The sequence below is a fragment of the Thamnophis sirtalis genome, unplaced genomic scaffold (assembly GCF_051295495.1).
Source record: "Thamnophis sirtalis isolate CommonGarterSnake01/CBP01778 unplaced genomic scaffold, rThaSir2_p1.2 scaffold_1, whole genome shotgun sequence".
Taxonomy (NCBI): domain Eukaryota; kingdom Metazoa; phylum Chordata; class Lepidosauria; order Squamata; family Natricidae; genus Thamnophis; species Thamnophis sirtalis.
The window spans coordinates 65,391,793-65,405,549 of NW_028261381.1; the positions used below are offsets into that span (position 1 = coordinate 65,391,793).

General features: G+C 45.7%; 5 protein-coding genes across 5 annotated transcripts; all 5 read left to right on the plus strand.

Annotated features, from left to right (window-relative positions):
- Window positions 1-334: 334 nt before the first annotated feature.
- Window positions 335-1,348, plus strand: LOC148049473 (uncharacterized). Its single transcript, XM_087703820.1, has 2 exons — window positions 335-413; window positions 570-1,348. The coding sequence occupies exons 1-2, from the start codon at window positions 335-337 to the stop codon at window positions 1,346-1,348; spliced, it is 858 nt and encodes a 285-aa protein (XP_087559946.1).
- Window positions 1,349-4,719: 3,371 nt separating this feature from the next.
- On the plus strand, window positions 4,720-5,676 carry LOC148049474 (uncharacterized). Its single transcript, XM_087703830.1, has 2 exons — window positions 4,720-4,798; window positions 4,955-5,676. The coding sequence occupies exons 1-2, from the start codon at window positions 4,720-4,722 to the stop codon at window positions 5,674-5,676; spliced, it is 801 nt and encodes a 266-aa protein (XP_087559956.1).
- A 1,214-nt stretch (window positions 5,677-6,890) lies between these two features.
- Window positions 6,891-7,796, plus strand: LOC148049475 (uncharacterized). The gene is made up of 2 exons (XM_087703838.1): window positions 6,891-6,969; window positions 7,126-7,796. The coding sequence occupies exons 1-2, from the start codon at window positions 6,891-6,893 to the stop codon at window positions 7,794-7,796; spliced, it is 750 nt and encodes a 249-aa protein (XP_087559964.1).
- Window positions 7,797-9,063: 1,267 nt separating this feature from the next.
- LOC148049476 (uncharacterized) lies at window positions 9,064-10,023 on the plus strand. Its single transcript, XM_087703846.1, has 2 exons — window positions 9,064-9,142; window positions 9,299-10,023. Exons 1-2 carry the CDS (start codon window positions 9,064-9,066, stop codon window positions 10,021-10,023), a joined length of 804 nt encoding a protein of 267 aa, XP_087559972.1.
- Window positions 10,024-11,281: 1,258 nt separating this feature from the next.
- LOC148049477 (immunoglobulin iota chain-like) lies at window positions 11,282-12,118 on the plus strand. Its single transcript, XM_087714122.1, is given in 2 exon segments — window positions 11,282-11,360; window positions 11,517-12,118. Coding segments are annotated over 2 exon segments (681 nt in total).
- The last annotated feature ends 1,639 nt before the right edge of the window (window positions 12,119-13,757 follow it).

A 13,757-nucleotide genomic window follows, 5' to 3' on the forward strand; every position in this document is an offset into this window, starting at 1 on the left:
ATGGCTTTTGGCTGGGTATATAGAACCATCACCTTTGAAGGAACAAATGAATATATGAATGACTTTGCTCTTAAAATTACTTATAGCCAAGCCAGCAGGTGTAGCAAACCAGCCCCTCTCCAGCAGCTTCTTTTTCTAAGCAGCAGAAATCCCCACCCACATGTACACAGAAGGCCTATGGAGTCCCTATATTCAGGGGCAAAGGCCTTAAGGGGGTCTGGGCATCCAGTTCCCTCCCCCAGACAGTTCTTGCAGCCCTATTGCCAACACGTGAGAGGAAACCCAGCAGCTTATCATCTATCCCCAGCTGCTGCAGTAGCAGCACCAGGCTGAGATGGCCTCAACACCTCTTCATTCCTGCTCTGGGATCCTTGGACTCTGCTTCTCCCATGTCCTCCTTGCCTTCTGGTGCAGTAAGTGCCCTGAAATGGGCTTGGATCCCTCCCTTCATCGGAGCCCAAATTTCCTGTAGATTTCACTGTCCTTCCTTGATATAATTCTTTCAGAGTCTCCTGGGCTCCACTCTAGCTTCCCCACCTGATTTTGTCTTTTTCTATCTCCTTCTTCAGCCTTTGTGGGCAGTGGCTCTGCGGTGAATGTGATCCAGACTCCAAGCTTTGTCACTGGCCTGATTGGAGATAAAATTTCCTTCATTTGCTCTGTGGATGATACAAGCTACAGGATTTTTTTGTATCACCAATTGCCTGGGAAAACAGAACTGAAAGCCCTGGGGTACCTCCCTGCTTCTGGTAAAACATTTGAAGATATTCCACCTGAATTGAAGAATCGGCTGAAAACACAAGGTTCTAGCCAGAATTTGGGTTTTGAATTGTCAAATCTACAGGCAGATGACACAGGCTTATATCTGTGTGCTGGGGTGTACACAGTGAAAGAGAAAGGAACAGTGGCAGGTGCAAAACTGAGTATCAGGAACAAATCTGCCCTTTACTCTTTTCTATCCACATCCCTCTTTTACCTGACATCCATGGGTAGCCCTGTTCTACACCCTAATGGTCTCACATTTCAAACAGCCTTTGGTCAATTTATGCCTTTTGAATGCCCAGAATTGCCATTTTTACACAGGCTGTGGGGTGAGACTTTTGATCTAATAAATTACAAGACCACAAGAACAACCCCACACAACTGTTTTTGTATTATTTTTACTACCAGTTTACTCATGGGCCGAACAAGCAGCAACCCATCTCTGCCACACAATAAGGAACAGGCTGTTGTAGGCTACCATTTCACATCTCACAGGGGCCAGAGAGATCTCTCCAGGCTGCTGCCAAAGAAAACATGGATACTGTTCTTTTCCTATAACTGGAACTTGAAGGCTTGGTGCCCCTAACCTACAAGTAACATTGCTTTACAAAAGACAACAGAGCCTGTCTGGTAAAATGTTTGAGAGTTTGGACCAGAACCAGAAAAAGCCAACTTTGTTTGTATTGTCACCAAAAACCGTGCATAAATATGGGTAAAGAAACATAAGTTAAATTGGGATGAATGATATGGGACCCCGCCTCTTTCCTCAACTTCATTTTGGAGAATATTTTCACCATACATTAATTGATATATAAGTTGGAAGCATTCCTGTTTACTGTAGCAGAACATTAACCTTCACAATGGGTTGTGTTTAATATAGTCCAATCAAATCCACAAAGAAAAGTTCTCATTAATACTGTAAGCAGTGAAAGACATTTTAGATTTCTCAGGTAGAAGTGATGCACTTCTGACAAAACACTGGTACCAAAAATGTCTATACGTTGATATCTGAACCAATTGCTGAAAATAAGCACAGATACCCTGGCTGCTGCGTGGCACTCGGCAGCGTCGGAGGCCCTCGACCGGATTGCGCCACTGCGGCTCCTCCGAGGCAGCGGATCCCGGAGACCCCCTTGGTTTACCGAGGAACTCCGGGAGATGAAGCGCCGGAGGAGATGCCTAGAGCACCGTTGGAGGTCCGATAAGTCCGAATCGAACCGAGCAATGGTAACCACCTGCACCAGGGAATACACCAGAGCACTTAGGGCAGCAAAAAGATCCCACATAGCCACCCTGGTTGCATCCGCTGAGTCCCGTCCAGCCGCCCTGTTTAGGATAACCCGCTCCCTATTGAACAAAAGGGAGGCGGGGGAACCCTTGCAGGGCAGAGCTGAAGAGTATGCCCAATTCTTAGCGGACAAAATTGCTCGGTTTCGGTCGGACTTGGACTCCACCCCCGCAGTTCCAGCCGAGGCACAAGGGGACCAAGTAGAACAGCTCTGGGTTGAGTTTCAGGACGTTACCCCCGGGGATGTGGACAAGGCCATGAGAGCTGTAAGTACCTCCACCTGTGTTCTGGATCCGTGTCCCTCATGGCTGGTTACGAACTGCAGTGAGGTGACACGAGGCTGGATCCAGGCGGTCGTGACCGCCTCCCTTCGGGAGGGGAACTTCCCCGCCGCACTGAAAGCGGCGGTGGTGAGACCCCTCCTGAAGAAACCATCTTTGGATCCAGCTGCTCTTAATAGCTATCGCCCTGTCTCCAACCTTCCCTTCTTGGGGAAGGTTGTTGAGAAGGTGGTGGCCTTCCAGCTCCAACGGTCCTTGGAGGAAGCAAACTACCTAGACCCCTTCCAGTCAGGCTTCAGACCCGGTTACAGCACAGAAACCGCTTTGGTCGCATTGATTGATGATCTCTGGAGAGCCAGAGATGAAGGACATTCCTCCATCCTGGTCCTCCTTGACCTCTCAGCGGCTTTCGATACCATCGACCATGGTATCCTTCTGCGACGACTGCGGGGGGTGGGAGTGGGAGGCACCGTGCTACGGTGGTTCTCCTCCTACCTCTCGGACAGGTCGCAGTCGGTGTTAGTGGGGGGGCAGAGATCGTCCCCTAGGCCCCTAAGTTATGGGGTGCCTCAGGGTTCGGTCTTATCCCCCCTGCTATTCAACATCTACATGAAACCGCTGGGAGAGATCATCCGCAGGCACGGGATTAGATACCATCAATACGCGGACGATACTCAATTGTATCTGTCCGCCCCGTGCCAACTCAATGAAGCGGTAGATGTGATGAGCCGGGGTCTTGAGGCCGTTATGGACTGGATGAGGGTTAACAAGCTTGTGCTCAACCCAGAAAAGACCGAGTGGCTGTTGTGTTTTCCTCCCAAAGATTTGACTAATATTCCATCACTCAGGCTGGGGGGTCAAATTCTACACCCCTCAGAGAGGGTTCGCAACTTGGGAGTCCTCCTGGATCCACAGCTGTCATTTGACCACCACCTAACGGCTGTGACCAGGGGGGCATTCGCCCAGGTTCGCCTGGTGCGCCAGTTGCGACCCTACCTGAATCGGGAGGCTCTCACAACAGTCACTCGGGCCCTTGTGATCTCTAGGCTGGAATACTGCAATGTGCTCTACATGGGGCTGCCCTTGAAGAGCATCCGGCGACTACAGCTAGTGCAGAACGCAGCCGCGCGAGTGATTGCGGGTGCACCTCGATTCACCCGCATAACACCTATCCTCCGCGAGCTGCGCTGGCTGCCTGTCGATCTCCGGATGCGCTTCAAGGTGCTATTAACCACCCATAAAGCCCTACATGGCAGTGGATCTGGATACTTGAGAGACCGCCTTCTGCCAATTACATCCCTGCGACCAATAAGATCCCATAGAGTAGGCCTCCTCCGTATACCATCGGCCAGCCAGTGTCGGCTGGCAACCACAAGGAGGAGGGCCTTCTCAGCAGTAGCCCCGGCCCTTTGGAACGAGCTCCCCGTGGAGATTCGTACCCTCTCCACCGTCCAAGCCTTCCGCATAGCCTTGAAGAACTGGCTCGCCCGTCAGGCCTGGGGATAAGGATAGTTACCCCTCCCGAATGATGAATGTATGTTGCCTACCATTTTATTATATGTTTCTATCTTGATGTTTGTATTCCCCCTTTCCCAGTTTTATGTGAGCCGCCCTGAGTCCCCTCAGGGAAAAGGGCGGCCTACAAATTCTAATAAAACTATAAAACTATAAAACTATACCCAAGGGGTACACAGATGGGAGTCAGCAGTGTCAAAATGGTGGATGCCATTGAAGTCCTTCCCCTTTTAATGTGCACATTTTGCACATATTGATGAGAGCAGCAGCTTCAATCTCTCAATCATATCTACATTTTTGATGATGATGCCCTTCACACACCTGAAAACAGGTTTTTGGGAGTCCTGGACAGGAACAAACATTACAACTATCCTATATAGGCTGAAATTTCCCAGACCCTCCAATTTCAAATCCATCTCTAGAAACATGGTTACTGATAGATGAAGAGGCTTCAGAAGAAGGGCATTTCAAGCTGTATTCAAAGCCAAATGAAATTACTGAATGGCCTTTTGGCTGTGTATATAGAACCATCACCTTTCAAGGAACAAATGAATGTATGAATGACTTTGCCCTTAAAATTACTTATAGCCAAGCCAGCAAGTATAGCAAATCAGCTCCTCTCCAGCAGCTTCATTGTCTATGCAGAAGAAATCCCCCCCTCCTACACACAGAGAGAAGACAAATACAGGGGGGATTTCTGCCCAGCCCCTCCACTTGTTTTCTGCCTGAATTCTGGGGCTAAGGCCTTAAGGGGGTCTGGGCATCCGGTTCTCTCCCCCAGACAGTTCTTGCAGCCCCATTGCCAACACGTGAGAGGAAACCCAGCAGCTTATCATCTCTTCCCAGCTGCTGCAGTAGCAGCGCCAGGCTGAGATGGCCGATATACCTCTTCATTCCTGCTCTGGGATCCTTAGACTCTGCTTCTCCCATGTCCTCCTTGTCTTCTGGTGCAGTAAGTGCCCTGAAATGGGCTTGGATCCCTCCCTTCATTGGAGCCCAATTTTCCTCCAGATTTCATTGTCCTCCCTTGACCTAATTGTTTCAGAGACTCCTGGACTCCCCTCTAGCCTCCCTACCTAATTTTGCCTTTTTCTTTCTCCTTCTTCAGCCTTTGTGGGCAGTGGCTCTGCGTTGGAAGTGATCCAGACTCCAAGCTTTGTCACTGGCCTGATTGGAGAGAAAATTTCCTTCAGTTGCTCTGTGGATGATACAAGCTACAGGATTTATTTGTATCACCAATTGCCTGGGGAAACAGAACTGAAAGCCCTCGGGTACCTCCCGCCTGCTAGTAAAAAATTTGAAGATATTCCATCTGAATTGAAGAATCGGCTGAAAACACAGGGTTCTAGCCGGGATTTGGGTTTTGAATTGTCAAATCTACAGGCGGATGACACAGGCTTATATCTGTGTGCTGGGGTGTACACAGTGAAAGAGAAAGGAACAGTGGCAGGTGCAAAACTGAGTATCAGGAACAAATCTGCCCTTTACTCTTTTGTACTCATATCCATATTTTACATGACATCCATGGGTAGCCCTGTTCTACATCCTAGTGGTGTCATATTTAAAGCAGCCTTTGGTCAATTTATGCCTTTCGGATGCCCAGAATTGCCATTTTTACACAGACTGTGGGATGAGACTTTTGATATAATAAATTACAGGACCACAAGAACAACCCCACACAACTGTTTTGGTATTATATTTACTACCGGTTTACTCATGGGCCGAACAAGCAGCAACCCATCTCTGCCACACAATAAGGACCACGCTGTTGTAGGCTACCATTTCACATCTCACACAGGGGCCAGAGAGATCTCTCCAGGCGGCTGCTAAAGAAAACATGGATACTGTTCTTTTCCTGTAATTGGAACTTGAAGGCTTGGTGCCCCTAACCTACAAGTACAAAGGACAATAGAGCCTGTCTGGTAATATGGTTGAGAGCTTGGACCAGAACCAGAAAAGGCCAACTTTGTTTGTATTGTCAACAAAAAAAGTGCATAAATGTGGGTAAAAAAACATAAGATAAATTGGGGTGAATGATATGGGACCCTGCCTCTTTCCTCAACTTCATTTTGGAGAATATTTTCACCATACATTAATTGATATATAAGTTGGAAGCATTCCTGTTTACTGTAGCAGAACATTAACCTTCACAAGGGGTTGTGGGTAATGTAGTCCCATCAAATCCACAAAGAAATGTTCTCATTAATACTGTAATCAGTGAAAGACATTTTAGATTTCTCAGGTGGAAATGATGCACTTCTGACAAAACACTGGTACCAAAAATCTCTATACCTTGAAATCTGAACCAATTGCTGAAAATAAGCACAGATACACAAGAGTCCCTGCAGATGGGAGTCAGCAGTGTCAAAATGGTGGGTGCGATTGAAGTCCTTCCCTTTTCAATGTGCACATTTTGCACATATTGATGAGAGCAGCGGCTTCAATCTCTGAATCATATTTACATTTTTGATGATGATGCCCTTCATACACCTGAAAACAGGTTTTTGGGAGTCCTGGACAGGAACAAACATTACAACTATCCTATATAGGCTGAGATCTCCCTGACCCTCCTATTTCAAATCCATCTCCAGAAACATGGTTACTGATAGATGAAGAGGCTTCAGAATAAGGGTATTTCGAGCTGCGTTCAAAGCCAAATGAAATCACTGAATGGCTTTTTGGCTGGGTATATAGAACCATCACATTTGAAGGAACAAATGAATGTATGAATGACTTTGCCCTTAAAATTATTTATAGCCAAGCCAGCAAATGTAGCAAACCAGCCACTCTGCAGCAGCTTCATTTTCTAAGCAGCAGAAATCCCCCAAAACACACAAACACACAGAAGGCAAATGGAGGTCCCCATTTCTGCCCAGCCCCTGCATTTCTTTTCTGCCTGAATTCAGGGTCAAAAACCTTAAGGGGGTCTGGGCATCCGGTTCCCTCCCCCAGACAGTTCTTGCAGCCCCATTGCCAACACGTGAGAGGAAACCCAGCAGCTTATCATCTATCCCCAGCTGCTGCAGTAGCAGCACCAGGCTGAGATGGCCTCAACACCTCTTCATTCCTTCTCTGGGATCCTTGGACTCCACTTCTCCCATGTCCTCCTTGCCTTCTGGTGCAGTAAGTGCTCTAAAATGGGCTTGGATACCTCCCTTCATCGGAGCCCAATTTTTCTCCAGATTTCACTGTCCTCCCTTGACCTAATTGTTTCAGAATCCCCTGGGCTCCTCTCTAGCTTCCCCACCTGATTTTGCCTTTTTCTTTCTCCTTCTTCAGACTTTGTGGGCAGTGGCTCTGCCGTGACAGTGACCCAGACTCCAAGCTTTGTCACTGGCCTGATTGGAGAGAAAATTTCCTTCCGTTGCTCTGTGGATGAAACAAACTACAGGATTTTTTTGTATCGCCAATTGCCTGGGGAAACAGAACTGAAAGCCCTCGGATACCTCCCCACTGGTAGTAAAACATTTGAAGATATTCCACCTGAATTGAAGAATCGGCTGAAAGGACAGGGTTCTAACCAGGATTTGGGTTTTGAATTGTCAAATCTTCAGGCGGATGACGCAGGCTTGTATCTGTGTGCTGGGGTGTACACAGTGAAAGAGAAAGGAACAGTGGCAGGTGCAAAACTGAGTATCAGGAACAAATCTGCCCTTTACACTTTTCTATTCATATCCATCTTTTACCTGACATCTATGGGTATCCCTGTTCTACATCCTAGTGGTCTCACATTTAAAACAGCCTTTGGTCAATTTATGCCTTTTGAATGCCCAGAATTGCCATTTTTACACAGGCTGTGGGGTGAGACTTTTGATCTAATAAATTACAAGACCACAAGAACAACCCCACACAACTGTTTTTGTATTATTTTTACTACCGGTTTACTCATGGGCCGAACAAGCAGGAACCCATCTCTGCCACACAATAAGGACCACGCTGTTGTAGGCTAGCATTTCACATCTCACACAGGGGCCAGAGAGATCTCTCCAGGCTGCTGTCAAACAAAACATGGATACTGTTCTTTCCTATAACCGGAACTTGAAGGCTTGGTGCCCCTAACCTACAGGTAACATTGCTTTACAAAAGACAACAGAGCCTGTCTGGTAAAATGTTTGAGAGTTTGGACCAGAACCAGAAAAAGCCAACTTTGTTTGTATTGTCACCAAAAACCGTGCATAAATATGGGTAAAAAACATAAGTTAAATTGGGATGAATGATAATGGGACCCTACCTCTTTCCTCAACTTCATTTTGGAGAATATTTTCACCATACATTAATTGATATATAAGTTGGAAGCATTCCTGTTTACTGTAGCAGAACATTAACCTTCACAAGGGGTTGTGGGTAATGTAGTCCCATCAAATCCACAAAGAAATGTTCTCATTAATTAATACTGTAAGCAGTGAAAGACATTTTAGATTTCTCAGTTGGAAATGATGCACTTCTGACAAAACACTGGTACCAAAAATGTCTATACGTTGAAATTTGAACCAATTGCTGAAAATAAGCACAGATACACAAGGGTGCCTGCAGATGGGAGTCAGCAGTGTCAAAATGGTGGGTGCGATTGAAGTCCTTCCCCTGTTAATGTGCACATATTGATGAGAGCAGCAGCTTCAATCTCTCAATCATATCTACATTTTTGATGATGATGCCCTTCACACACCTGAAAACAGTTTTTTGGGAGTCCTGGACAGGAACAAACATTACAACTATCCTATATAGGCTGAGATCTCCCTGACCCTCCGATTTCAAATCCATCTCCAGAAACATGGTTACTGATAGATGAAGAGGCTTCAGAATAAGGGCATTTCGAGCTGCGTTCAAAGCCAAATGAAATCACTGAATGCCTTTTTGGCTGTGTATATAGAACCATCACCTTTCAAGGAACAAATGAATGTATGAATGACTTTGCCCTTAAAATAACTTATAGCCAAGCCAGCAAGTATAGCAAACCAGCTCCTCTCCAGCAGCTTCATTGTCTATGCAGAAGAAATCCCCCACACAGAAAGACAGAGAAGACAATTGGGGGGGGGCATTTCTGCCCAACCCCTGCATTTCTTTTCTGCCTGAACTCAGGGGTGAAGGCCATAAGGGGGTCTGGGCATCCGGTTCCCTCCCCCAGACAGTTCTTGCAGCACCATTGCCAACACGTGAGAGGAAACCCAGCAGCTTATCATCTCTTCCCAGCTGCTGCAGTAGCAGCGCCAGGCTGAGATGGCCGATATACCTCTTCATTCCTGCCCTGCGATCCTTAGACTCTGCTTCTCCCATGTCCTCCTTGCCTTCTGGTGCAGTAAGTGCCCTGAAATGGGCTTGGATCCCTCCCTTCATCGGAGCCCAATTTTCCTCCCGATTTCACTGTCCTTCCTTGATCTAATTCTTTCAGAGTCTCCTGGACTCCTCTCTAGCCTCCCCACCTAATTTTGCCTTTTTCTTTCTCCTTCTTCAGCCTTTGTGGGCAGTGGCTCTGCGGTGAAAGTGACCCAGACTCCAAGCTTTGCCCATAACTCAGCAGGGAAAAATATTACCTTCCACTGCTCCGTTGATAACACAGAGTATCATTTCTATTGGTATCGCCAACTGCCTGGGAAGTCAGAGCTTGAAGTCCTTGGATATCTCTACACTTACAGTAAAACACTTGAAGGTACTCCACCTGAACTGAAAGCCCGGCTGAAAGGACAGGGTTCAAAGTTGGAGAACCCACCTCGGCGTGAAATGCGTTTGGAATTGTCAAATCTTCAGCCGAATGACGCAGGCTTGTATCTGTGTGCTGGGGTGTACACAGTGAATGAGAAAGGAACAGTGGCAGGTGCAAAACTGAGTATCAGGAACAAATCTGCCCTTTACACTTTTCTATTCATATCCATCTTTTACCTGACATCCATGGGTAGCCCTGTTCTACGTCCTAGTGGTCTCACATTTAAAACAGCCTTTGGTCAATTTATGCCTTTTGAATGCCCAGAATTGCCATTTTTACACAGGCTGTGGGGTGAGACTTTTGAGCTAATAAATCGCAAGACCACAAGAACAGCCCTGTACAATAAGGCCCAGGCTCTTGTAGGCCAGCATTTCACATCTCACAGGGGCCAGCCAGATCTCTCCAGGCTGCTTTCAAAGAAAACATGGATACTGTTCTTTTCTTATAACTGGAACTTGAAGGCTGGGTGCCCCTAACCTACAAGTAACATTGCTTTACAAAGGACAACAGAGCCTGTCTGGTAAAATGGTTGAGAGGTTGGACCAGAACCGGAAAAAGCCAAATTCAAACCCATCCTCAACTATGGAAGCTCTCCCTGGTGACTTTGGACCTTCAGCCCAGCCTGTCCAAAAGGGTTGTTATTGTGGAGAAAGCTTACAGAATGGAGTAACATGCATACCAGCCTAAGCTCCTTGGAAAATGATGAATTGTAAATCTAACATCTTGATAGGCACATCCTTCAGTCCATATTTAAAGCCTTCAAATCAGTAGCCACTGCTACGACTTAGTGTTGTACCATGGACAGAAGGATACCTTCCTTTTTGTGTTCTAAATTCTCTTCTCAAGCAGCTACACTGGCTGACATCTGGACCGACATCTATGAGAGAGGATAAAGCCTTCTTCCTGTCTACTATCTCCATGCCATGGATGACTTTAAACATCTTGGTCATGTTCCCCCCAACCTCACTTTTTCTTATAAAGAAATGGTGCATCTTCCTTCACCTTATTTGAGAAAACAGATGGGCAGTAAGGAGATATCATTTGGTCCAGGGAAAAGGCACTCGTTTGCACAACTACAGCATTACGTTGGGTTTGCACCCCCTGTCATCTTTCATTTCAGAGTCATCACGTGAAATCAATTGACAGTGCATTTTGGACAGGGATATAGAAGCAAACCTTCATCCCCCCAAAAAATTGTGGCAGATCCAGGGGAGGGTTCCTGTACCGATTGGTACCAGTTTGCTTTGTGTGCTCTTCACACGCGCTTTGTCTAGAAACATAGTTACTGACAATGGTAGAAAAGAGAAAATGCTCAAAATAAGGGCCTTGAGAGCTGCATTCAAAGCCAAATAAAATTATTCAAGCTCTTTTGGCTGGGTATATAGAACCATCACTTTTGAAAGAACAACTGAAAGTATGAATGAGTTTGCCCTTAAAACTATTTATAGCCAAGCCAACAGGTGTAGCAAACCAATCCCTCTCCAGCAGCTTCATTTTCTAAGCAGCAGAAACCCCCAGGCATAAGAAAGCAAATGGGGACCCCCATTTCTGCCCAACCTCTGCTTTTCTTTCCTCCCTGAGCTCAGGATCAAGAGGCCTGGGAGGGGTGATCTGGGCATCCGGTTCCCTCTGCCAGGCCCTGTACGCCAGTCTGCCCTTGCAGCCACATTGCCAGCATGTGACAGGAAACTTATGATCTCTTCCCAGCTGCTGCAGTAGCAGCACCAGGCTGAGATGGCCGAGATACCTCTTCATTCCTGCTCTTGGCTCCTTGGACTCCGCTTCTCCCATGTCCTCCTTGCCTTCTGGTGCGGTAAGTGTCCTGAAATGGGCCTGGATCCCTTCCTTCAACAGAGCCCAATTTTCCTCCAGATTTCACTGTCCTTCCTTGACTTAATTCTTCCATAATTTCCTGGGTTCCTCTCTAGCCTCCCCACCTGATTCTGCCTTTTTCTTTCTTCTTTTTCAGCCTTTGTCGGCAGTGGCTCTGCTCAGAATGTGATCCAGACTCCAAGATTTGTCAATGGCTTGACAGAGCAAAGTATTTCCTTCAGTTGCTCTGTTGACAAAGACTATAATTTGTTTTGGTATCGCCAACTGCCTGGGAAGACAGAATTGGAAGTCCTTGGGACTGTCTACTATTACAAGAAAGAACTTGAAGAGATTGGAAATGATTTCAAGGGTCGACTGAATGGAAATATCGCAGAGAGATCAGGCAAGCTGGAAATGCATTTGGAATTGTCAAAACTGCAGGCAGATGACACAGGCTTATATCTGTGTGCTGCGGTGTACACGGTGAAAGAGAAAGGAACAGTGGCAGGTGCAAAACTAAGTATCAGGAACAAATCTGCCCTTTACTCTTTTCTATTCATAGCCATCTTTTACCTGACATCCATGGGTAGCCCTGTTCTACATACTAGTGGTCTCATATTTAAAACAGCCTTTGGTCAATTTATGCTGTTCGGATGCCGAGAAATGCCATTTTCGCGCTGACTAGTGCGGGGGCGGGGTGAGACTTTTGTTCTAATAAACTGTAAGACCACAAGAACAGCCCTGCACGATGAGGGCTAGGATATTGTCCATGAGAGTACATAAGACTTGCATATAGGCGGGAAACCTATGCACTATGGTAAGGAACACCAAAATCAAAGTTGGAAAAGGCAGGAACAAACCTTTTTGGTGGTTTCACCAAGTAGGTCAAGTAGTCCTTGACCTATGACTTAGTAACTGCTCAAACTTACAACCAACTCGGAAAAGGGGACTTATGATTGGGATCCAAAGTTCTGATGATCATTCTCTACCCCCTTCAGTCACGTGACTGCCCTTTGGCATTCAGCAACATGGCCACATTTATGGCCTCTTGCCGCAAACAGTGATGGCATGAATATTGTTTTATGACAGTTTTGCCAAGACCTATTCTTTGGCAAAACTGCATCGCACAGCTATCCATGGATTCACCTAAAAGCCACTAGGTTTGCTTAATGTCCATCTCATTTGTTTAATGATGTGAGCAAAAGAAAATCATGAATTGAGGTCAGTCATGTGATCAACCAATTTACAAGCCTTAAGACTTCTGGCTAGGTTGAGAAGGCTCCATTATGGTTGTAACCTGAGGACTACGTGTCACCATGGCTTAAAAAATAATATAAATTTGGATGCCAGATAATGGGACACCCTATTCCCCATATCCATTTTAGGGAATATAATTTATTTTCACCAAATACATTGATTTATATTTAAGTTGGAATGGTGGTGATATGCTACCGGTTCAGACCGGTTCACCCAAACTGGTAGCAGAAATTGTGGATGGCCCTGCCCACACACCCCTGCTCTACGGCATCCCATTTAGGCCCTTTTTTAGGCAAAGTGCATGCCCTGAAATTCACTCACATTTGCGAACTGGTAGGGAAGTTAAGTGATTACCACTCCTGAGTTGGAAGCATTCCTGTTTACTGGAGCAGGACATTAACTTTCACATAGAATTTCTGGGTAATATAACCAGTTCAAAGCAACAAGGAAATCTGCTCACTAATAGTGCAAGCAGTGAAAGAGGAGCTTCTCCATTTTGTACAAATATGTTTATCTAGGATGCAGAGTGTGAGAAACATGATCCAAGAAAAACTAAAAAATTTCAAAGAGGAAATGAAGCATATTACAGTGGGTGCTTTAAGAATAAACAAACTTAATTGAATTGGCATAGCCAACTTAAATCAGATGATTACATGATGTATTATTCAGGTAATGAAAACATACAAGGAAATGGCATGTGAATGATATCCAAAAATCCAATCAGTATGTGCTTAGTTATAGCCCAGCAAACAATGCCATAATATCTATTGTTATTAATGAATGATATCTATTCAACATCTGTGTTATGCAAGTATAGGCACCTGTTACAAATGCAGTGGGGAAAAAGACACTGAGGAAAATGACAAGAGCTGCAACATGAAGAAAGTATTTGAAGCCTTTTCATGGAGTATTTGTGAAGGTTGTTTAATGATGAAGTATACCCTGGTGATGATTTATGCCATTTTTTGTGTCATCAGGCCCTCACAACCTCCAGATACTCATTGAAAAATAACCTTGTTGGTATCAGCTTATCATCCCAGGGTGGAGATGTATCATAAGCATAGTGATTATATCCAGTCCTGTACCAACAATTTCCCTCAGTAGTATAAAGTATAAAGATGTTGGATAAGAGAGAAGAGCC